Source organism: Gambusia affinis, linkage group LG14 (assembly GCF_019740435.1).
Source record: "Gambusia affinis linkage group LG14, SWU_Gaff_1.0, whole genome shotgun sequence".
In the NCBI taxonomy this organism is placed as follows: Eukaryota; Metazoa; Chordata; class Actinopteri; order Cyprinodontiformes; family Poeciliidae; genus Gambusia; species Gambusia affinis.
The window spans coordinates 4,027,827-4,054,064 of record NC_057881.1 but is presented as its reverse complement, the minus strand read 5'-3'; the positions used below and the strand labels follow the sequence as shown (position 1 = coordinate 4,054,064).

General features: G+C 36.5%; 2 protein-coding genes across 2 annotated transcripts; both read right to left on the bottom strand.

Moving 5' to 3' along the window:
- Window positions 1–501: 501 nt before the first annotated feature.
- LOC122844039 (C-type lectin domain family 1 member A-like) lies at window positions 502–4,753 on the bottom strand. Its single transcript, XM_044139241.1, has 6 exons — window positions 4,750–4,753; window positions 4,564–4,653; window positions 3,762–3,926; window positions 2,623–2,774; window positions 1,901–2,025; window positions 502–661 (listed from the first exon to the last, which is right to left on the bottom strand). Exons 1-6 carry the CDS (start codon window positions 4,751–4,753, stop codon window positions 508–510), a joined length of 690 nt encoding a protein of 229 aa, XP_043995176.1. The 3' UTR covers window positions 502–507.
- A 3,915-nt stretch (window positions 4,754–8,668) lies between these two features.
- Window positions 8,669–22,151, bottom strand: LOC122843352 (GATA zinc finger domain-containing protein 14-like). Its single transcript, XM_044138021.1, has 6 exons — window positions 22,128–22,151; window positions 15,458–16,710; window positions 12,961–13,606; window positions 11,539–11,789; window positions 9,397–9,576; window positions 8,669–9,303 (listed from the first exon to the last, which is right to left on the bottom strand). Exons 2-6 carry the CDS (start codon window positions 16,214–16,216, stop codon window positions 9,094–9,096), a joined length of 2,046 nt encoding a protein of 681 aa, XP_043993956.1. The 5' UTR covers window positions 16,217–16,710; window positions 22,128–22,151; the 3' UTR covers window positions 8,669–9,093.
- Between the last annotated feature and the right edge of the window lie 4,087 nt (window positions 22,152–26,238).

Below are 26,238 nucleotides of genomic sequence, written 5' to 3'. Positions count from 1 at the left end.
CTATGAAAATCATAAAGAAAAAAAAGATAAAACTTTGAGGACAAATTACAAATAAAATCCACCATTAAAAAAAGAAACAAGTAGAAAGCATAGTTAGGTTTAAACAAGTGCTCAAAATGAGTGAGTAACAAAAAACATATTTGAAAAAAAGTCACAGTTCTCTAACTAGTCCTGTTAACATGATCCTAATATTTGCATCTAGCTTCTAGGGATTTTCTACATCTTTATAGTGGCAGAAAATGTGGGACAATACGACTGATCCCGAACATATTCTTTTCTATGTTAAACCACCTTAATATACAAGAGAGAAGATTTATGAGGTAAGTTAAAAAATAAAAATAAATAATAATAATAATAATAATAATAATAATAATAATAATAATAATAATAATAATAATAATAATAATAATAATAATAATAATAATAATAATAATAATAATAATAATAATAATAATAATAATAATAATAACAATAATAATAATAATAAAAGAAAGCCGTTGACTCTGGTCATTGCAGAGAAGCTTGTCTGCGCTCACAGATTCTCCTCAGTTGACCAGAACAGCTGGAGGTGAACCAGCTCTTCCTGTAGTTGTCTCCTGGTGTGAGTCGACCGCAGAGCTCCTTCCTCTCTCCTGTGACGTCTGGCTCATGTTCCCAAAACCTGCAGAGACAAGATAAAAATAAAATAAGTCCTTATATACCATTATCCACCTCTACTACAACATGTCTGACTCATATTGTTGCTAAGGTAGTTTGCTAGTATCTTCTATCACCCAAGATGTTAGTTATGTTTACTGAGATGAAAGTATAATTAGACATTTCCTGGATGAAACAGATCTTTGAATTTCTTTCATGTTAAATATGCAGATTATGGTTATGAATACTTAATATTTTTAAGTCTATGGGCTGTAACAATCAATTAAAAAGAATATGCTGCAGGTAGTCATATAATATTTACTTCAATGATGTACAAAAAAAAGTGCCCCCTCAATTCTTCTGATTTTCCTGGGAGGTCAAATAAATAATCTATCCTGGACTGCAGAACATTACATCTCTGATAAAAGGAGCTCAACAGAGTCTTCACTTCCTGCAATGAATCAAGATGATTCACCTGCCAACCAACATCCTCAGCGCATTCTATCGATACCCCATAAAGAGCATATTGACAGGTGGATTTCTGTATGGTCTGTCAGCGGCACAGCTGTAGACTGGACGGCTCCCGAGAAAGTGGTGAGGACAGAAGAGACAGAGACTCCTCCTCCTTCTATTAAGGACTTCAGGGGCTCGAACTACTTGTTGCATGTGGTTAAAAGAGTCAGAGATTGTTCACATCTACTTCAGAATCAGTTCTTAGTGTTGCAGCATGAAATGTAGAATAGCCAGCATATGCAACATATCCAAACCATAAGACTTCTTTACTGTAAAGGTTTATAGTCTTGTTGTCAGGATGTCGACAAGCAAGGGTAAAAATTTCTGTTTAATAATTCAATGCAACAATCCAGTTGCAATCTGCAATGCCTGCTGAATTGTCTTTGTTTGTACACCATTTCTTTTCTCTCTGCTATCCTCTGTTCAGTTTAGTTTTCATACATTTTAAGTGTTGTGCTTTAATGGAATTTTGTTCAGATTATGTGCCTGTAGTGAATATTCTGAATGATAGCAAAATATCTAGAATCTGATGAAACCTAGAACTTTCAACTGTTTGCTTGGAAGAAACAATGTCTTTTTAAATTAAATAATAAACTAAACTACCTTCCTTTCTCTCTATAGTTGTGTAATCTGACAGGTTGTCCTTAAACATGTGATCTAACTGTTATAAGCTTAAAATGAACTGCTGCCTTCTAACCTCTTATGCCCTTCTTCCATTCCTCCGCCGCTTAAGCCCTGTCTTTACACTCACTGTGGTCCGTTCTCCAGCGGGCTGCCATCACTCCACTGCCAGCTCCCGTCCACAGCGCTGCTCCTCAGACCGAGCCAGTATGAGTCTCCCTGGCTCCTGCTCTGGGCCATTTTAAATAGAAACTCCTGAGACAAAAGTTGATAACATCAGGGTCCACTTAATTTTCTTCAGTAGTTCTGCTTTAACTTGGCTTATGATAATAAATTCCGGATGTAATCTGTGTTACATGAGCTGTAAATTCAATGAAAGACTAAACCTCCAATGACCTTAAGCTTCCGCCGCTCCTTTTAGATGTTGTAAAGCTATTCTTAACCAAACTCACTGCTGCTGCTATGCATGTATATGTGCACGGCTATATATACACATGCGGAACCTGTGCATATATAAACTCTGGAACATTTTATTGCACAGTAACCCCAAATATGTGCAGAAGATGCATAAAATGCCAACAGAGCTCCAATAATCCACTTTTAAAGAAAAGATGTTTAAGCTGTGAGACCCAATGTGGTTTTCACTGAATTTGTGACTGAATGCAACTAAATCTTTTTTTGAGAGAGAGAAACAGAGATGCTGCGACAGACTGGCGTGCTGTCCAGGGTGTACCCCGCCTCTCGCCCGGAACGCAGCTGGAGATTGGCACCAGCAACCCTCCCGACCCCATTAGGGAAGAAGGGTGTACAGACAATGGATGGATGGATGGAAACAGAGATGTTTATGATCACCTGCTCCTCCTCTGTCTTGATTGTAGCCACAGCGCCTCCCAGTGACATGCAGAGGTACTGACTACTGATCCAGTCAGCTCTATCCTCACTGAAGTAGAAACATTTCTCTCCTTGAAGTGTCCAGTCAATCAAACATGGTCTGCACTTTCTCTCTGTTTGAAAGGATAAAATCCCATAGAGAAAAAAAGCTTTAGAAGTAGTTATAAACATTTTTGTCAGAAGATTTCCATGGATTTCTAATATTGCCGTTGTGAAATCATCTCATTTTGACCCCTGCTCCATCTAGAATGTCCTTTAAATTCCCCTTTTCAAAACAAAGCATTGCACTATTTTATCTTTGACATAATTACAGTATTGACTATTTAGGCTTATATTTGGTATTTTATAAAGAGTTAAAGTTCACATCAAAGTTAGATAGACACGCCTTTCAGTTTCTCGCTGAAATATATTTTTTAAATGATTAATTCTTCAAAATGTGAAAAACTCTTGAAAGAAAATCAATAAAATTTTTATTATTAATGGACGAATAAGTAATTTACAGTGTTACATCTGTAGTCTGTTCAAATGCAATCTATATTGCGCACAAGTAAATCTGGAATTATTTATATTTCTAATAAATGAATGTGAATAATGAGTAAAGTAATCTTTAAAATTTACTAACATGTATCTTTTGACTGAAAGTAATACTCTTTCAAATATAATTATACATGACTTGATAAAACAGTTTGTTCAAAAGCATAATCTGGGTTGGTTAATCTGCAGCGGAATAAGGAGTAATATGCTTTACCAAAATATGAAAATTACACTTGAGGTTTGTGATGTCAACATCAGCCATTGTTACCATTTGTTTTAACTCCCAATACCTGATTTTTTTTAAAAATGGAAATCATAAAAGAGCTTGAAGAATTTGCAAGGACATCTAAAAAAACACACTGTCCAACTTTACCGTTTGGCAGTTTTATTAATTTAGCCTAACACAGTCTGTTAGGCCCTCATTGGTATGTGTTGCCTTCTATCCAAATTAAGTTAATTCTTAATTCTGAACTTCAGCTTAAAATCACCTCTCATTCATTATCAGCAGTTTTCTTTTTTCAACAAAGTGTATATTCAAGAATTTTGAAGCTTGAACACAAACTCACCACCAGTGGAAGAGTTGTTGATGGGACAGTACTGGTTCAGAGCAGGATACTGGGCAAACAGGAGGCGATGGGACTGGTTCAGCGTCTCCAGCCTCTTTGTCAGTTCTTGCAGTTTGTTTTCTTGTAGAGATGACTGAGACTGAGAAGTCAATATAATCTGAACCACTGTGGGATCACACACAATTTTTTTCATTTTTTTTTTATACAGCGATTTTTCTGAATTTACATTGTTGTTAGTAGATTGTTAGAAGGAATACATTTATGTGACAAAAAGATTACATTTCTTTTAATGTTTCGTCACAACATGTCCTTCAGTTCTCAATTTTATACTCCAGTGCACTGTTAATGGTTTCTTGCACATTTTATTAACATCTGTTTAACTTAAAATTTAAGCATCTTGAAAGCCATTTGAAACTTTTATTTATAAAACATTTTGAGAACAGTGGATCCCTATTTCTACTTTACATTACCTTCCATTTTTCTAATATGTAAAATCCTAACAAATTAATATACTGAATAAGGGGTCATGGGGTCACAGTAGTCTTTGACTATTAGAAAGCTGATGTAAATAAAATGGCATAGCTGTCACACTTAGCTGAACATCAGAACAGTCTCTCAACATGCTTTTCAACCACATCAGTTGAACACGAAAACGAAACTTGTCTTCCAGAGTAATGCTTTCATTAATATTGTACTCAAGAGGGGTTTTAGAGACTTACATGATTAGCTTTCAAGATCTCATATGGTCTTCTGTTTGTATTTCTATATTATAGTCACTGTTGCAGTAAGATGTCATACTCACAGCAGAGAGTCTGCAACAGAACCACAACGGTGAGCAGGAAGCAGAGCAGAGATAAGTAATAGGCCAACTGTCTGTGGTCACTGAATGAAGCTAAAAGACAAAAGCCCGAAAAATGTATGAGCAAAATCCCCAGCGTTAGCTCAGCAGTGCAGAAACATATATTTTTAGCCTATAATCAAGCTATACCCATAGTTTTAACTTGAATTTTGAGAAATATTGACGTGAAATGGAGATCAAGATACACATAGAACAAGATACAGACTACAATAAGAACATGTCATTGTATCTCTAAGAAATATCAACATAGACCTGCTCACTTTAACTTTGAAAAGAAAATAATTTAAAAATGTGTACTTAAACTGAAACTAGTAGCATGGCTGCACACTAATGTTTTTCTTCCATATAATTTCCTAAAAAAATACAGCTTAAAACAACCCTTAACTTCAAAGCAGAAAAAGCTCATAAATTAAATTATTAGAAAAAATAACTAAATGAACAATGAGTTCACAGTGAGGTTTTAAAAACCACTTGACACAGTTAATACATTCTGATGCAAAATAACTGATTTTTCAAGTACATGAACAATCCACTTGAAGCACAGCACTTGATCTGTTTTGAATGTGAAAAGTCGTTAGTGTTTTGGGAAAAAACAAACAAACTATAAAACGGCTATCATGCAATCACACCAGTTAGACAAAGAAAAAAGACTGAATTACTTTTTCCTTGGGCGGCTTTAGCCGTTTCTCCTTCCAGCAAAGTTAATCCATTGCTTACTCCCATCATGATCTCAGCATATGCACATTAGATTTCACTCTTTTGCTCCATTAAAACATAACTTTTCTATTTTAGCTAGGTTTTCAAAGCTTGTTAAAGCTCAAAAGCTCATACTACCAACAAGCACAAAAGAGATGATCAAGAGTTTGACGCAGTGTTATGTATGAATACCAAATTAATGTCTCTCCAACTGTATGTAAAGTAGACGTGAGTGTGATAGTCAAATAAGTCTGGCAGGACTGAAGCCACCATTTTCCCCTTCCTTCAGAGAATATCAAGGAATGTGCAGCCTCTAGTGGCTGTGATAGGAATTGAAAATGGATATTTAACGATACTAAGAAATTTTTTGTTAAAAATACTTTGTTTAATTTATTAACATTTTCTTCATGTGTCTCCAGAACACCCCTTAAATTGGCAACAAACATGGCCTTAATAGAAACATAGATCTAACACTGATCAACATGTTAGTGTTGCCTTTGATTTTCTGTCATTTTATTGCCTAAATGTTTCAATAATCTGCATGCATTAACTAACTCGTGTTTTGTTGCTTGATTGTTCCTGTACTTGTGTTATTGTGGGCTGATATGCTCTTACTGGTGCTCGTGTTGGAGTTGCTGCATTAAAGAACAGTGCACAGTTGTTTATACTGTTGCTTCATAGCAAGAACACGCGGACCTTGAACGTTCTCCCTCTGCATGCATGTTTTCCTGGGTACTCCAGCTTCCTCCCACCATCCCAAACATTGATGTTAAGTGAAGTTGGTTTCTCTAAATTGCATTTTTTAATAGTGTGTATGCACTGGTGTTTTACCTATATGTCTATGTGTTGCCCTGTGGTTGGCTTGTGACCTCTACAGGGTGAAAAATGTCAATTTATCATTGATTGTTGAAGATTTGCGCCAGTCCCCCTTAAACCAAGCACAGAAAATTAATAGGATAGATGCATCCAAGTAATGGATTTAAACTCCAATCCATTAGGGTGAGATGTAGAAATGCTTTGTGGAAAGTGTTTTATTTCTTTTCAAGACTAAACTTGTCATTTTCATTCAGAATTGATGCAAAGTATATTTTTTTGTTCTTTTGGTGGCTGAGAAATAGTTTAAATAACAGCTCATTTCACCACATACTATGACTTTAAAACATGTACACCTTTTTCTGTTTTCTGTTTTTGAATTTAGCCTTCAATATGGTGAGCACACACTGTCTATGTGATAGGAAAATTACTCATTTTCATCTTAAACTTTAACCTATTAGTGCTACCCATGATATAACCAAAATGTTCATGTGGTTTGTATCAATTTTTGACCATACCACCTGAGTGCCACAGCTGAAATCAAAGCTCATCAGACTAGGCATTAATTCCCTCCTATCTTTTACTGTCCAATTTTGGTGAGCCTTTGCAAATTATAGCTTCACTGACCTGTTCTTAGGAGGTAGGAATGGAATCTAGTCTTCAACTACTGCAGGCCATCTACTTCAAAATCTGAAAGGTTGCTGTCTTTCTATCATCTCAAACCAATCTGTCCATTCTCCCTTAACATTCTTCACACAATTGCAACTCACTGGGTATTTGATCTATATTAAGCAATTCTCAATAAATCACAGGAATTGTTGTGTGTAATAACTAAAAAGCTGTCAGCACTCTTTAAAATAATCAAACCAACATAAAAGGGACTATGTTCGAAGCCTTACCCTTTTCAGGGTTCAGCTTTAATTCAGCCAGTTGTGTTTGCTGTATCTTGATGCCTAAATGCATAAAATTTCTGCCAACATAACTACTTACAAAAATTTCTGGGCAATTAATCTAACTTCAGCTACACCAGACATAATACTGATCTATTGTGAAATTGTACACTGTCAATGTCTGCAAAGTGTTGTGGCCAATGCATATGACCATTATTGTTGGTTTTAATAGTTTAATCTGCTGAAGCCAGCTAAAACAGACAGCATGTCTGACTAGTAGCCAACTTCCATTATCCCACAATTTTATTTAGCAAGCAAATTATCATAGATAGTAACATCGCAGAAGCTCACTTCAGTCTAAACTAACTCTTCAAACACCAAAAAACTTTTTGTACTTTTGTAAAAGAGGCTAACATAACATAACTGCCTGGGTACACGTTATAGAAATGTTATTTTAAATTGTTTTATTCAAAATTGGTATATATTTACAAACATTTTCCAGCATTTATTATTCATAATCTCCCTCCTTCAAGTTTTACAAATCTGTATGTATTTTTGGCTTACACTTAAGGGAGGGACTGTTTTCAACTATAACATGTTATATACTGCCATATATCGTACTGCTAAACAAAACAAATGCTATCAAAATGGTGGAATATACAGCAAAGGTGAAAATAAGCAGATCTTGTCTTAATGATGATAATGCTACCATTGTTATAGATATTGAGTTAAGAGCTTGCAAACATTTCTCTGCAGTACATATATGTCGTCTAAATGACAAAAACAAAGGAAAGGTTTGAAAGAGGTGTAACACACATTTGGCCCACTATTTATCACAGAAAACACAGAAAAAACATTTCAAAGTGCTTCATACTTTGGCATACAAAAAAGATTTAGCAGATGTTTAAAGCTATTTTTTTTTTAAATCCTGTAATTAGTATCCCTTTTTAACACAAAGACCAGTCAAAGCAAGAAAGCCTGACTTAAAGCTGATTTCAACAATTTGTTATTGAGGAAATGCTCCAAAAGCAAAAAGATAAGAAAATATTAGGAAAGTACTATGATTTTGTTTTTTTACTTGTTTACAATGTAACAAATACAGTCATAAAGTATTTTGATCAATGGAAAGAGACCATATAATACTATGTACATGTACAAAAAGGAAAAAAAAAATGAAGGTACAAGCTGCTACCATGGGATCAGCAATACTCTTTCACTTCTTTAGCTTTTCTGAGCATGTGCAACTGCATATGTGTTGGCATGTCTGCCTTTGCCTTAAGGTTTGAGCTGGTTGGAAATAGGCAGGATCAGGTCAGATGCTCACAGGTAAATCCTAACATAAGCCACCAGTTGATCAGGAGACGTTGGCTTCACAGCGCTGACACGTTGTAGGCCGGTTTACCTATTTTGATGCTGTTAGGTGGCTTGAAGCCATAGCATGTCACACCTGACATTGAACCATCTCACTGTTACGCAACAACTCTTTGACAGCGGTCAATTGAAAAGCATTTTCAGTTCTACGTTGACAACATGCGTAATTTGGTACAACCCAGCCATTTAATTCTTTTTAATTTTTTTTTTTTTTCAAAAAACCTGCATTATTTTCAATATGAAATACTAATGTAATGCATACAAGTTAACATTATCGAGTAATGCTATAAAAATGCCAGGTTTGACCTGTAAAAGAAACATCCTGTGACAACATCAATCCTGCTGAGGAGCTGATGAGGCTTTTTTCATGACCCTTTTACTCTCTTTTTTACCCTTTTTTATGTTTGTGATGATTGCAGCAAGCTCGTCAATAGCATCCAGCAACTTCTATCGCTGTTCTGCTGAAAGGAAATCCAATTATCTGTGTTGAATCCATCAGAGCAGCCGCAGTCGTGACCATACAGGCAGTAAATCCAAAGCGCTGCGCTCTTGGGAGCTTTCAAAGCAGTCCTGCTGAGAACATGAAGTGAGCGCGTAGGTGGAGAAGGCAGAAAGATTATATTTCCCCACACCCCCTCCATTTTTGACACATGCATTTAATCATAATCCTACTGCTTTGCCTGTGAGAATTCAATGTTTCTCTTTAGTGACAAGGCTCAAAAGGAAGCTCAGTCAGCCCTCCATGAAGTTCCACTTGCTCTTCAGACCACGACATGACGTCACCAACGAGGTGGCTTCCACATGTTGCCTGGGTGTGAATCTCATTGGCTGTCAAGACTCTGGACCAGAACTGGAGATCTGACAACTCTCCCAAGAAAGATTGAGTGATGTCAAAGCGACCTCCCATTGTGTCCTATGGTGTGGAAGAGAAGGCACATAAATAAATAAAACTCCAAAGAGGAGGTACAGACTAACAGTTCAATAATACTTAAAACAAATGGCTCACCTGTTCCTGACCCAACATAAAGATCCCTCCTGGTTTTATGGGATTCCAGGCTGACAGGTTCTGTCCGGAACCTTTCTTCACTCCATCCTGGTAAGCCTCCCAAACGCCGTCATGTGTTGACCATGTCACGCACACATGATGCCACTTTCCATCTGTCAAAGTTATTGGTACTGTCACCGCCTATAAACCAGAAAAGAAGGAAGGGGTAACCCCCCCCCCCCAAAAAAAACCTGTTATTTAAACTAAAACTGAAGATTTTGTTTCATCTTACTTAAACTACTGTCTACACAAATGCCTGCTACATCCTATCAATAACTCTGACCCAAACAGTTGACCAGTTTCATTCATGCTTCCTAGTGTGGTGGACATCTTGAAATGCAACATGATAAAATAAATGAATAAAATAGGTCAATTTGTGGATACTATGACACCATGCCCAATAACAATACAGCTGTTGGGCATGGTGAACTGTTTCAATATGTATGTTTTTGAGAAATTATTTTATTATGTTGATTTTCCACTAGGCACAAGCTGGTTACAGATGTCAAGTTATGCCACATTTATAAAACTGTAGTTTCAAAGCAGATTAAAATTTTAAGCCAATTCCTGTGATTTAAAGCCATTTTATTAAAAGGGCAGAGGGAGTGCAGGACTGACTAGAGTTTTCCCCAGCTGTATGTAGCAGCAGGTCATGCCCCTGAGCCCCCACACCTCTAACTACCCAATAACTCTTGTTCACTGATTTTTCCAAGCCAATAAAAACAGAAATTTGGTTATTTGGATTTTCTTTTTCTCTTAAGAAAACCATGGCTCACCAGAGCACCACCTATCTCTTTTAGAAACAATAGGGTAAAAATAAACTTTTCTGTTCAGAAATAGCAATAGGTTATAATACTAATACTATAACATGAAGATGAAACAGATCAGCAAGCGATGGCCCTCAACATGAGTTATTGTGCACTGAAGATAAACAAATTGAAAAAGGGTATCACACACACAGTATGTGCATAAAAAAATAGGTTTCAAGTGTTTGAAAATATATATCTGAAAGTAAAATTGTCAAAATTAAAGGTGCGCTGCTCATTATTCTTATAATTTTAATTTTGTTTTATTGCACCCTTTAGAAAGCTATGAGCAGCATTTGTAATGAAGTCAAGAATAGACTGGGTATTTAAACAGATACCCTGGTTAATTAACCTGTCAATGTCAGCTTACTGTACTCTCAACAAGAAGCTATAAAGAGCAGACTGGGAAAAATGGTTAATATTCTGAACAGTAAGCCTTTCATGTGAACATTGAAAAAGATCACCTCAACTCGAGAAATTATTTTAAACTTTGTTAACTGAATTCATGGACTTAAGTGGGTCATTAATATTTTTGGTCAAGACTGTACATGTGACTCTGAGACAACAAACATGATAGTTTTATCTTCCCGGTCTCTCCTGCAGACAATTAGGTCAGTCAGTACAAGACTATAACAGGATTAATTATTTGTGTGTTGTGATCACCCAGTACTGGGGCAAGGAAGGGACATAGTCTACCAATACTTTCCATTCAAAAGGGAAAAAAAACGTAAAGACTTTTCAGAGAAAAAAAGATTAGGGGATTAGTAGTATAATGAAATCTTAGTAGGTCCTTCATGTGTATGTAGGTTAGTGTCGAGCAAACCTAAATATCCACAACCGATTTCCTGGAGATATAAAATATACACAACTAGATTTACAAATATCTCTCCCTAGGTAAATCCTAAAGAGCCTATGCATTTTTAAAAATGCAACATAAAGAATACCTGAAGTAAATAAGTTGATGTTATTGTTTAGATCAATATTGAAGCATTCTATGAGGAATGGGAAACATTTGAGTAAATCGACTAAACATGTTTGACTGTCGGGAAAAGTAGTACAGGAATGTTTCTTTGAGAAGTTGACCTTGTTACCCACTTTCTTCAGCTGGTAATTTATTTTATAATCAGATATATTGTAAAAATATATATTTTTGTACATTTACTATATTTTTTAAAAAATTATGCATGGACAAGGCTTTAGAAAAGCATGACATCATATAAGTTTTCAGTTAAACCACATTCAGTTTCTGCCATGTCTGACGGTAGATGTTTTTGTACATGTGACTATGTTACAACACCTTGTCATTAATGAGCAGCTCCATTGGGTTGCTGCCCCATTCCATTAGCACCAGCTCATTAGCTTGCCCAGGCACGGCGTAGGAAATGGGTGTTCCAAGGTTAGAACCTTCCCCTGGCTTCAGCCACAGACAGATGGTCAGGGCAAAGATCTCATTGACCACTGATCGCTTCATTCTGGCATACATGTAGTTGGTCCTCATGGGAAACTCAAGCAGGAAAGCACTTGGACTCTTAAGCTTCTTTTGGTTTCCTGGTAAGATTGGGAGAAAAGACTGGATTAATTCCAATAAAACTACAGATCAAACATAGCTCTGCACTTTTCTGCAGAACTATTTCTGTTAACAAAAAACAACAACATTGTTTTTTGTTGTTTGTGTACTAAATTACGTATTTAGTACACAATTATATATGGTTATATATAATTGTTTTAGTACATTATACACTATAAATGAACTGAGATGACTTAGGAGGCACATTAATCAGAGTCATAAGTAGAAATAGATGATGTCTATCTCTACTTATGTATAATTTAATCCAAGTCATGACTGATGACAGTTTATAAAATATAAACAAATAAAATTAGGAATAAAACAACAATATAAAATGACAAAAGTAGCAGGAGCTAACTGACCAAAGTAGGTCTACTAGCTTAAAGTGTAAGGTTTAAGACATAAACCGGAATTTAAGGTGTTTTACTAGTGTTTCTCAACTCTGGTGCTTAAGGCACTTTTCCAGCATGTTTTATGTGTTTCCTTTCTTTAACACACATGATTCAGATGATTGTAGTTCAGCAAAGCCTGTTAATCAGCCATAAATTAAAAGCAGGTGTCATGAAGCAGCAAAACATCTAAAACATACGACATTGTGTGCTGTGGGGACAATGGTTAGGAAACCTGTCAACACTGGCTAATAGTACGTAGTGCTTACTTGTGTAACTCCTACAAGCTAATATAATTTGCTGACAACTCCACAAATGACTGAGGAAACATAGGAGTAAATATACAGGGATTGATGAATGCCTATCTCTGAAAGAGGGCAGTTTAGGATGGGAGACATGTCAGAAGTTAGAGATGAAGGCGGTCATTTCAACTGTTTCATACTTTTCCACTATTCCAAAGACTCCATTGAATAATACCTATTACCAAAAGGTCTCGTAAAGTTATTTTTTGTTTTATTAGGAGTTCTAATCTGCCACATTTCAACACAGATAAGTGGCTCAAACAGGAAGCAGAACAGTAACAAATGGAAACAGTATGTCTTATACAATATTTGTTAAATAAAGAGTTAAAGGTAACCAGCACAATATTTGAGTATTTATGTGAAGATGTAATCTTGATGACTAACCTAATAGATCTAACTACCAATAGCAACTGATTTATATAAATGATTATTTCAGAACATGTGTGGGTGTGTGTGCTTACCATGGTCATTGTGATGTAGTTGGCTGAGAACTGTTTCCAGCTTGCTGTGGCCAGAGCCCCGCAGACTTGTTTCCTTGCTAGTGTAAGGAAGGCGCCTGGGTGGGTGCTCCCTTTCATGATTGTGCTCATGGTCTTCAGTGCCATGGTGATCATCATGATCGTCATCATGATGTCCAGATCCATGGAGAGAATTATGGTGGCCAAGATGGCTATCATGACCACCATGATGGTCACCATGGTGGTCATTATGATGGTCATTGTGGTGGCTGCTGTGATGGTCTTCATGGTGACCATAGTGATGACCACGATGCCAGCCATAGTGGGGGTCATAATGGCGACTATGTTGGTTGCTGTGATGGTTGTATCTATGGCTACCATGGTGGCTTCTGTGATGGTCTTCATGGTGACCACTGCTATGGTGGCTATCATGGTGACTATCGTCAAGATGGCCACCATGGTGAGTAGAATGGTGGTCATCATGGTGGCTGCTGCTGTGGTTATCATTATGCAAGTCATCATGGTGATCAGCATGGTGGTCATTATGTTGATCTCTGTAGTAACTGTGTAACTGTTCTTCTAGAGCATTGATCTTTCGCTGGAGGAGTTCTCTCAGGGAGCTTGAGTAGGAACTGGAGGAGTTTCTTGCCTGGAGATAAAAATATAAATATTATTATAAACTGCTTCAGCAGCTTAAATATTATGTAATAACCTCAAATATTAATAATCTTAATCTAAACAACAAAGTCCAGTTTTAAATAGAATTTTTATTTCTACTGTAATAATATCTTAATGGAGGAGTAATCAAAATAACGTTTAGCAAGATATTTCTTAAATTTCAAAGCACTTTCAACCCCTGCCTTTATTAGCTTTCATTCCCTCTCCCCCTTGCTTGTTCTCATCTTCCTCACCGGCAAATCCGGCTTTGTTTCCTGCCAACACATGCTACAGTTAGTAGCCTTATCAAGAGGGATGAAGGTAATTGAAGGTGAGGCTGGCAAGCGCCCTTAGGTTCATGACCAAGGGCCAGTGGTGTAGACATCTTGTTAGAGGGGGGAGTGACACAGGATAAATCCTGGCAGTGATTATGTTTTGACTAGCACTTTTAAAGGAGATTGAATGAGAAGTGAGATTTCTCTGAGCATAGTCTGGGGCTACCTGCACACTAAATGAGGCTTTTCACATGCATATATACAGGCACAATTATGTGGATGAGTTGTGTGAATGACTAAGATGAAGTTAAAGGTAAAAGTTCCCCAAATCATCATGCTCTACTTTCATAAGCCGTCCTGCCCAACAACTCCAGTAGATCGTTGCAACTGGGACCTATTTCTGTGTCAAGTGGCACGTCTCTAAAAGACAGGTCTGCTTTGACTTGGAGCAAATGTTTTTGTGCCTATTTTCTGGTTTGGGAAGATAATAACATCTAAAAAACTGCAAAATTGTAAAATTGTTCTGAAAATCTGTGCAGTTGTTATATTGTTCCATCTCCACAATTGTTGTCCCTGATTTATGTTGTTCTGCTTCATCATTGCCTGTAGGCTATCCCAGCTTTCACAAAGTCACAAGACACCCCAGAAAGGCTGCCAGTCCTTCACAGGTTGTTGAAATTTTAAATGTCTTTTTTCCTTTACTCTGATTGGAATGCAGGTAGCAAGAAACACTCCATAGACACATCTGATGTTTTTATACCTTAAGTGTTTGGTCCATTTAAAACGGTGGTGTCCAATGTTTGTCCTCAAGAGTGGGTATGCTGCATGTTTTAGTTCTTTTGTCTGATTCAACACACATGAATCAAATAATGGTTCATTAGCAGGCCTCTGCACAACTTTGGGACATGCTTAGGTACAGCTGAGCCATTTCAATCAGTTGTGTTGGGATAGAGACATCTAAGAATGGGAGGCCACTAGAGCCTGAGGACTGGAGTTGGAGCCCCATTAAAACAAACTCTGGTTCATTCCCCCTTTGCTTTTGTTTGCTAACTTGGATATGAACACAGCAATTGCACTAGGGTGCGTAATGTACCAAGACTGTTGGGAGGGTGTAGTCTCAGTACGATTGCAAATTAAATCCAGAGAGATTTGTTTATAGTGTGCTATCCAACCTCAATATAATTCAGGTACCAGAGGCATGTTATAAACTCAATTAAAATGCCTTCCTGTATCCAGGTACGCATTGCTTTGTTGGATGTTGTAGGTTAAACAAACAAAGGCTGCAAGTCTTTTCTGCTAATACCAAATCCCTTTGCAACTTTCAAGATTTCAAGAAACCAAACCACCAGAAAAAGGTGAAAGTTCAAATAAATTGATTTGGACCAATGTAAACAAAACACAGGTGTTGAACTCCAAGATGAGAAACAACGTGCATGTTTCTGTTGTTTGTATTAGCAACATTTCGGTTGCTAATAAGTTGACCTTTAATTCTAAAGGTCATATTGACCTTTAGAATTAAGGTCAATGTGAACATTGAAAATGTCGGAAATTCATTTTGCTTCACTCACCTGCAAGTTCTCCAGCCTCTCTTTCAATATCTGTAGCGTCTTTCCAGTCTGTTCTGGCGAAAAAGAGCTGTGTTTGCCATATGACGAACCCTTTTGGTGGTGGAGGTCTGACCTGTGGCTGCCATGGGAGGAGTGATGATCACTGCCATGATGTGCTGAGGGCCCATGGTGCAGTGAGGACGGCCCATGATGGCTGCCATGATGTCCATGGTGCTCACCATGGTGGCTGTTATGATTGTCCTGATGGCTGCTATGATGAGTGTCATGATGATTGTCATGGTAACCATGGTGGCTTTCGTGATGACCAATGTTGTGGTGACCACCAAACCCTTCACACAATGTGAGTTTGGCAGTCAGTTCTCTGATGGTCTCCCTCTGGTCCAGGATTGTTTCCTTCTGCCTTACAAGGCTCTCACGAAGGTGCAAAATGGTGGCTTTTGCCTCATCTGACATTATGCCCCGATGGTTGCCGGTGCTGTGGTCAGTCCCATGACTGCTACTACTTGGTCCATGGGGCACAGAAGGTGGTGAATAACAGCTGGGATCTGCTTCTGGGGGAACGGGAGTACAGACAAATTTGGGGCTAATTCCATAGTCATATTCTATGGTGCCCGCAGCAGCAGCACATGACAAAAAGTAATAAAAAATCAGAGAATGTAGGGGAGAAAGATGCAGGATTAAACCCAGAGGTGGTCCACACCTTTGCTTATACCTCACAGGTGAAGGCATGAGGCTCAGAAGGCTGTTGTCTCTGGCCATGTTTTGTTAGAATGAATGTAGTCCCTTGATAAATGACCGTTTTCCCAAGAATTAACTTTACTTTGAAGAACACCATGAATGAATGTCATTTGTGTTGGATGTAGGTGTTTTGTAGCATATCACTTCAACAAATTAACTTGAGACATAATTTCCTCTTGGATGACAAAAAATAAAGATAAATAACACAAATGCCAAGAGAGAAAGGGAGTAATCCAGAAATGAACAAAGGTCGCTGCCAAACTGTTTATCTTTTCACCCTTAAGCTAACCTATTCGAATCAGACAAAGTTTCTTGGCTCCATGGCAAATCAACAGACTACGAGAACTTGGCTGATGTATCGTGAAAGGTTCTTCCACCCACTCGAGGACGTGGTGTTGAACCAGTGCCAGGCAAGTGATCAGTCTTGGCTCCAATGACTTCCTGTGCTTGACAGCTCAGTGTAATCCATTTAACTTCAGCTTCTAAACGGCCATCAGATCCTGGAGTAACATTTCCTGTTGCACAGACAGAGAATGCGGTAAGAAAAAAAACTGTCTGGGCAAATAGAAGCATATTGAAACAAAATCATTAATTGATGCAAACTGCTTAAATTTGTTAGATCCTTTGTTGAAATATGTTCTTCATTTCATAAATGATGACTTTACCTTATTACCAACGGAGATCCCACTAAACAATCCTAACATCTGTCGAGTCTTAAAGAAACAGTATTAACCAAATTTATATCCACTGAGAATTACTGTCTCTTCTAAATGTCATGTACAAATTTAAAAACATTATAGTACTTTATTCAATTTCTGTTAACATCTAGATTGAGCTCCATACAAATATAAATTTTTGACTAATAGATTTCTTTTAGACCTTGAGACTTACCTATCTTCCACTAATAGTGTTTTTGAAATATATATTTTACTTAACTTAGAGGGGAAAGAATACCTTAAGTGACAAACACCAAAATTAAAATATTTCAATTTCTTAAGCATTTTTGCAAATGGGACTATCGTATGCCTAATTTAAGAAGAAAACAACTTTAAGGGATTAAAAGCACAATTTGAGTGAGTTCTGCTAAATTTACAGAAGTGGAACAAAAGTGAATGTTTTCATTCCTAAAACAACTTAAGGATGTTTGTGAATGCTTGCCAAAGAGTGTGATGCAAAGCCAAGAAAAAAGGTTTCAGAACACATAAGCTGTTGTTCCGTTTAAGCTCCTTATCTTTATAGCCAATCACCAGTTTAAACACCCACTGAGACCATGGACATTTGAGTCTGATGTAGTGCCCTTTCTGTGACTTTGAAAAAAAAGGCTTTGAAATAAAAACAAACTAACTAATTCCAGGTTTTTACCACGCTACTGTGTTAATTTATGTTTGAACAGATGTTGGCTTAAAGTTTTGGTAGTAGCATTTAAGCAGTAAAAAAATATCTTTCTGTCACATTAAATAGTCATCAAAATGCTCAAAAATAAATGGATAAACTTTCAATAAAATAACACTCAAGAAAAGCTGGGGCCACTATTGCTTCAGCTAAAGCTCAAGTTTTAAACAAAGCTGTTAGTCATGCAGTGCTTAGAACTGACCTGCAGAAAATTATTACAACATGGCTTTTTATTGATCATCCTTTGGATAACAGGGTAGATCATTTGTCTCTGAAAGTATACATGCGTCATGTGCATCCCTAAGTAAGAGATCTTCCATTTCGACTGGCTCCATAGCAATATCTGGAAAGATGTTACAGTGGAACTAGCAGCCAACATCCTTTCAAAGAAGCAACAAAATGGTAGACCTGGTGCCTGGGCTGTCTGTCCTGAATTTGAGGTGCAACTCTGAAATATAACAACCAAAGTCTGAGACAGCAATAGCAACACCAGACAATATTGCAGTAGGTTACCATGGATACGCAAACTGGTGAGGGAAATTGCAGTCCAAAGAGTCACATGGATTTCTCAGGGAACTCCTGCTGCTTTCATGTTTTTTGCTGCATATGAAATCACAAAAAGCAAATTCTTGTTTGACCCAGAAAAGTATGACATCTGTTTTTTTTTTTTTTTTTTCCCTCTCTTCAGACAGTAGATTGGCTACCTTTGAGTGAGTGATAAGAAGATTTTGCAACAACATGAGAGACTTAACCTGACAACAAGCCATACTTAAAGACAACATTAGCGGAGCTTTAAAGACATGATACTTCTCAACGACACGTGGCAGCACATGGATGCCCTGCAAGCAAAGATCGGTTTCTTTTTCTTCCCAATACTTTTTCAGTATTGTTTTTATTTACAAAAGCAAATAAAAAAAACAAACTCATCAAATTTCAAGACAAATACCCTTTCAGTGGCAAATATGTAAAATATGTAAAATTATCAATAATAATATGAAAAGCTAGAACACTGTTTGGTTTCACAAAAGTCATGTTTTGAATATCTGGTGATTTGAATGTAACCCACATTTCATTCAATAACAACTTGAAGAAAACAATAGATTGCCTCCCAGGCCCAACTGTCCGTTTTTGTGATAATACCCAAAAAGACACATAAAAAAACAAACAGACTAGTGTCCTGTTTGTGAACACTAGGAATATCTTTTCTGCATGCTCTTCATAAATGATCACAAAGCGCCTAACGTTTATTTTTCTTTTGTTTCTTTTGAGATTTTCAAATGATGGTCAAATTTGAAAGAGTTATTTCATTATCACACTTGTATGCATGAAACATGTTTAGAACTTATGAATAGATTGAAATGTGCATTTTATTGTTAAATTAAAGAAAGTTATTTACACAGCTTTAGGACAGATTTCTTAGAAGTTGTGGACATACTGTGTCATTCTGTGTGCCAGTTTAGCTTTTTAAGACAGCGCTAGACTACCCAGCTGCTTTATAAGTGTACGTGTCTGAGGCTTGAAGATGCCCTGCCTCTTCCTGTGCAGGCTTCGACCTCGTGCGTTGCACGATACAACCCTCCCCATTAGATTCTCTGGCTGCATGGTTAATTTTAACAAGAACATAAGTTATACTTCATCTTGACAGGCAACAACAAATATAACCACTACTGCTGGTGCTCAATATTTTTTTATGTTCTTTCAACTTTATTTGTAAATTTCCTTTTTCTGAAATTAGCTATTTCACTTTAAACATTTTTCAAATTTTCTACCTAAATAAAAATAACTACTGACATTTTTTTGCCATTACATTAGTAAAAGATTCTATTTCAATTTAGAATAACTTGAAAGCTAATTAATATGGCAATGAAATGTTGTTTCATATAATATTCTAGCAATGCAAATTTTACAACATCCAAATTTTTGAAGCCTCAACAACATAGTATGGTAATCTTTGCACAATGTGTGTTTCCATGTGCCCAAAGAGAACCAAGTTCCATATATTTCCGTAAATCCAATAAACTGTAACTTGAGTCGTGACTGCATGATCAGCATTTTTGAGTCGTTTTTCTGTGACTATTTGCCCAGTAAAGTTATGAAAGTAGAACAGGGCATTTAGGTAAGCTTTCACAAAGGCTGACAGTTTTATCTATAGACAAGACAATCTTTGTACTATACTGAAGGAATCAGAGGTTATGAGATTAGTAGAGTTAACATTTAGGCAGGGTTGACCTTCAAAAACTAGGTCTGACTTGGTGGGAGAAGTGAAAGCTGGTAAAAACAACACTTTTTTGAATAATCTTTGAGTGGATTGAAATACTTTGTGAAAAATGTATCAGATCACCAAAACAGTGGACTCCCAGTATTCATGAGCATGTGAATTGCTAAAATGCTCAAATACTTGAAACTCCCTCTGAGACGCTTTTACATCTGTGGTTGGGGCTACCACCAATCAGCGACAAGGAAGCTGTATTGGATGTGACACAAAAATGCCAGCCAATTGTGTGTGAAGTAGGATTGTGTCTAAGTATTTTAGCTTCCCACGCTTCCATTTGTTTTGAGAATTTTCAATGTACTCCATGAAATAATCCACAAATCTTCAAATACTAAACCATGACAGGGCTTGGGCCCACTCAATAGAAAATGGTATTCAAGTTTTCTAGCAACAGAGTAAAAACATTTCTCTTTCAGGCTTTTTTCAGAAGTCTGAAAAAAGCAGGCTAAAGAATCTAAAGAGCCATTAATAATTAAGTTTGTAATAAAGGTATTTTGTGTTTCAACATCAGTTCCAACAAATCAGAAATTTCCATTTTTTGCAAAACTATATTTATATATTAATTGTTGTCACATTTGACATCACTGTGAACTGTGCTCTGATTTTTGATTTTGTTAGTTTGTGAACAATCTTGCATTTAAGGCAAATGACATGAAAAATGGTTAACAGTGATTAAGTGTTGAGGAAAAATAAGTCAATTCAATTGATGATGTTTTCTCTGCTATTTGTCTAGTTGATTTTACGAGAAATGGCCTCTCACGCGAGTCAACATGTGCACTTCACACCTGAAAAGGTACTGGATCATCCTTACAATTTGCTTGGCTTTTTTAATCTGTCTCCAGCCCGTGAAGAAGAGTCCAGCTAAAGTCCCAGTGCTGCACGTGGCTTCATCCTCATCATCGATGCACTGACCCAAGAACTCAAGGACTCAAAATAGTTCAAACTTTTAAAAAAATTCTCTTTGGCTTTGCTTTATGTATAGATATTTCAAATAAATAAATGATAAAAATAAAATTATTTTGATGTCTTTTTACTGCAATGTTACACCAAGTGTCCTTTTTGGCATTGTGCTTTCTATACAAGACTTGTGAAGTATGTTTGAAGTATATCTTGTCATTGCTTATTTAAAACTAGCAAAAACAACACTTTTTTTGAGTAACCCAACACAACAATAGGAATATCAAACACTCAAGTTTAACATCACAAATCAAATACATCAATTAAAATCACAGTCATATTCTCTAAGAATAACAAATACATTAAAATCTTGATTATCTTAACTTTTATGTGCATATTTTTTTTATTTTTTAAATAAGCAAATCCATTTAACATAAGAAAAATAAGCTAGCAAACAAATGATTGCAGGTACAAAGGTTTTTTTAATTTGTATGAAAAAAATCCAGTACCAAATAAAATTTACAATTGCCAGTTTATTAAATGTATATTGGGAGATTTAAGGCAATAAACAAAAAATCGCAAGTTTGTATAATTCTATATTTATCCAGTTATTTGAGGTCATGTGCAATTTGCAGCACATGACCTCAAACTAAACAAACTATTACAAAGCGAAGGATGGAGGTATTCTTTCAAGAAAATCATGGAATTTAATAACATACCAAAATGTTGTTTATTATCAATTTCCTATAATTTATTAGCATATCAGCAGTTGTTGGTCAAAAAATTTATAAGAAATGATTTTTAAAAAATTCACAATGACCAAACTACTAAATATTGTTGTATATTGTCGTTGTTGTAAATTCTTTTTTTAACTCATTTAAAGTGAAAACTAGACAGTTACTTTTACTAATCATCACTTTATATATATACACATTTATAGCTTAGATCTCCTAGTTTTCTAACATGCTCAAAATAATACATATAGTGTTTAGATTGCAAGACTCTAACAGAAAAAAAATATGCCATTTGTTCCTTCCTGGATTCCCTTTTTCCTTCAAAAAACTGGGATTGGCAGTCCTACAAAGTTCAACACTTGCAAACTATGAACTTGAGGATCAAGTCTAGTTATCCTGACCTAGGATTCTTTGTAAACCATTAAATCACAAGAAAACTCTTAAAACTATATTTTTTTCCTTTAAACTTCAGATAATCTAAACAAATGGAAATGATCTCAGAGTGTGGCAGCATTATTTCCAAATTTTTTCTTTGGGATGACAACCTTTCGCGCTGGGTAATATTTTGATTCAATCAAGCATTTTTTTGTGCATAAAACAGCAACTGTTCTTCAAGAAAGAAACAAAGTTTTCTTACCTGCCTGTAATTTTGAAGTCCCCTGAGCCTGTTAGTCCATTCAGCTCAGTGATCAGCTTGAAGAGGATTGGCTTTAGGTGGATAATTTTAACTCGGTCTCCCTCTCTCTCTCCTTGATTGATGCAGAGTAACCTGAGGATATAGCTCTCAGTTATGTGAAGGGTAGCAATAGTGTTCAACGGAAGATCTCTGGATGCATCAAATCTCTTTTCTTTTTTGAAATTGCACAATCTGTGTGTCAGTGCATTTTATTTATTTATTTTGGATTGCCATGTTAAAATAACAAAATAGAAAACAATAGAATAGACTATATAAATTGGGTAATTGGGCAAAGATGCATCAAAGCACACTTGGGTTTATTTGCAGGTGACTTATGCCATTGTTTCAGTTAGTTTTGGACAACTGTGATGTGTTTGATTTCTGTTTTATTTTGTCTGCTCCTTTTCATTGCTTTCTTTGCTGTCAGTTTGTGTAGTTTCACTTACTTTATGCAAATTATGTTTGATATGATAGGAGTCCTATCAAACAAACAATCTGTCTAGAAAAACTTTTTCAAGACAGATGTTCTGATTTGAAATAGTAAGTTTGGCTAAATCAAATTATCCAGAGATTATGACCAACACCCAATAATGCAGTAATTGTTTTTTGAACCAAATATTTCACTGGATAAACCCAGAAATAATTGTTTCAGTCATATTTTCAATCAGTCTGATCTAAAATTAGCACAGCACATAATAAAAAAGAATATCTCACAGAGTCAAACTACACTGTAAAATGTAAAAGTAAAGTGTACTCAAAAAGAAAAGTGACCTGAACTCATTCCAGCTTACTCTGTTGACTATACTAACTTAAACTTAGCAAAGACAACTTTCTACTGAGGCAAGTAATCAAACTCATCAGCAGCAAGTAACCCGAACTTGGAGTTATGAGTGAGCAAAACGCATCTGCATAACCAGCAAAAAACTCGGCATCATTCGGCAGCTCTCGTTGAACGCACATGCGCATTGGACACTGACGAGTGACGACGTGTTTGAAAGAAACGCCAAACTGTCAACAATACGGCGGTTGCTGCAGCTACGTTTGGTCACGGTAAGTCCCACTGTTTTTTAGCAAACTTATATTCGTTATCTCGGCCATATAATTCATCCGTAAGTCCAGGTTTTGAGGTTAACTTTATGTGTAATGATTTAGCGATGCCTGGGACTAACGTTAGTAAAAATATCATGTTTATTTAGTGGCAACAAGATGGAGCGGCAGAGCAAAAAGCTCTCCGGGCGCAAAACAAAAAAGGAAAAGGGATAAGGATAAAGATGTTGGCGGGTTAAAAAGCCGCTGTACTGTTATAGAAGGCTTATGATGAGTAGACTGCTATAGGTGGGACAGCTGTAAACTGTAGGAGAAGCAGCCGTGATGAAGAAGTGTAGGGTCACCAGATTTGGGTTTCTGAAAAGGAGGACACTTCTTTTTTTGTTGGCGGGGGGGTAGAATCGGCGGACACACATGCGCCAACGGGGGGGGGTGGGGGGGTAGAACCAGCGGTAGCACAAGAAATCGGTAGCACATGTGTGTACATGTGCTGCCGATTTCTTTGCCATACAAAGAAACCTGTAATGGAGTAGTGGAACGGAGTGGCAATGTAATCACAATGCACTGTAAGCTATGTAATGTGTTTTGAGGCAGTTGACCAAAATCCCGGACGATTTTTAAATTCCCCCCGGACATTTTTTTAAGTCTGAAAAGTAGGACATGTCCGGGAAAAAGAGGACGTCTGGTCACCCTAAAGAAGTGTTATGTTGATATGTAATTGTGGTGTTGCTTCTATTGTTGTTAGGACTGCGAAGACCCAGAGGTGTCTCACACCCCCATTGGGATCCTGACCATCATTCCTGAGGACAGGCAGGCCTCCACTGACTCACTGCACCTCCAGTCTTCAAGTACTGCCATCATTTTGGAAGGAAGTCTTGTCATGAATGATCTTGGGAATCTTCCACATGCCATGTGCTTGCTCTTTGGACTTATTTATTCTCTGAATTTGGAGTACCCTCAACAACTGAAGTACACCTTTGACTTCATCCAAAGGGTGCTTCTCACTTGGACATAAATCCCTAAAACCAAAAATACAGTCACTCAAAAATCTTCTGATGCAATGAGTGAATGTGATGTGACATTATGGATCAACGTTGATACCTTTACCCATATTGGAAAAGTGATTTTTATTTCTTGTTTGATTATTTTTTGTTGGAGAGAGCATCATTGCACTTGCAGACTACTAAATGGTTTTATGTTAATGAGGAGAAACATTACTTCACTTCACTACTTCACTATTTACTTTATCAATGTTATGATAAATGTTGGGCTCTAGTATTGAGAATTGAGTTTTTGTTTCACACCAGTCAACAAAGACATTTAAGCAGGGATTCTCAAAGTTTTAAAGACTGAGGGCCATTTGAAGGATTCAATATTAGATTGAAGGCTACCCTAGAAAAAAAGTTGTCATTTTTTTCCCTAAAAAAGTCTATGGAAAACTTTGTTTCCAGGTTAGTGTGTATGTAACCACACTTGAGAACCTTGTATTTAAGGTAAACTTGTTTAATTATTAAACATTTTTTTCCATTCAAACTGTTGTCTGTTGGCTCTTCGTTCCAATAACTTAACACTTTTGGTTCATCTTACTTGAACATATCAAGGCAATCGGTTTCCTGATATTTTGCAAGTAATGTGAACTCTTAAAAATGTAAGCATAACTTATTTTTATGAGTACTGCTTAATTGACATAACTCACAATTTGAAGTAGTCATAATTGACATTTTATAGTCAACTTTACTAATGATTTTGAGTTAACGGCACTCAAGTTTACTGCCATTGCATGAGTTGTCTGAATGAATATTTTACAGTTAACCCAATTAATGATTTTGAGTTAACGGTACTCAGGTTTACTGCCTTTATCTGAGTGGTCTAAACATAGTTATTTTTAGCTACTTTACTTGAAGATTTTGAGGCAATCGGTTTCCTAACTTTTTTTAAGTAAAGTGAACTTATTACTTTTTACAGTGTAGTTGATGGGAGTGAGGGAGTCTGGGCAGAGCTGGGTACATTGGCATTTTGAATTACAGTTGAGATAAAACTATGTATATCATCAAAGCTGCAAAGGCTGAGAAACCTTGCACCTACAAAGGCAAGGCATGGAATGAATTCAGGTAATTTTTTGTTAGCTATTTATAATACACCATCTCTACCTTTAATAAAACATAATCATATCCTTAAATCCACGTACCACGCCCTTGTAGAGATCATTCCAATCTCTCAGCTATCTAAAGTCTAATTGATGACAAATAGCATGACCTATTAACTATGTTCAGTCTGTTGCTGTATTAAGTAAGCTCACTTACTTCCAGCATTGTGCCCGGGTACAAGATTTGCAGTGGAAAGTCCCACTTAAGTGATTTGCTCATGTCTGGAACACTGTTAGGACTAATTAGTGCACACAACAACAAAGAACTGTTGAAGAAACAATGTGCTATGCATGGAGCAGAGAGGCTAGAAAAAGCATGGGATAAATAATTTGTTAAAAAATTTTAAATATCTTGTTCGTTGAGATAATCTTTTTTTTTCTATGGTGATTTTGAAATTTGCAGTGTATTTATTAAAATACAGAAGGTTTTCCAGTTTTGGCATCTAATGACATCTGAAATCATAATTCACATATTAAAGTCAGGTTTTACAGCTGAAATTATTTTTGTTCATGAATTAAGTTCCTGCCTGTACATGCCTGAGTTGTTTCTGGGTACTTCTGATTCCTTTCACAGCAACAAGTATCACTTTAAGTGAGTGTGTGTCTGTGCTTCCTGGTACTGGGTGTACCTTGCCGCTCACTCTGATACTGAGCATGTATGTCAGGGGTGTCAAAGTCAAATAGACGGAGGGCCAAATAAAAAATTTAGCTACAAGCCGAGGGCCGGACTGATCGAATGTTCATTGAAATTTTTTTAAATGACGCATATAGTCTAGTGAACCTAATTGAACCTACTGAAAACCTAACAAATATATTCCAATATGATCAGATAAATAAAGCAATATTTTCTTATGGCTCTGTCAGTAATCTTTAATTTTC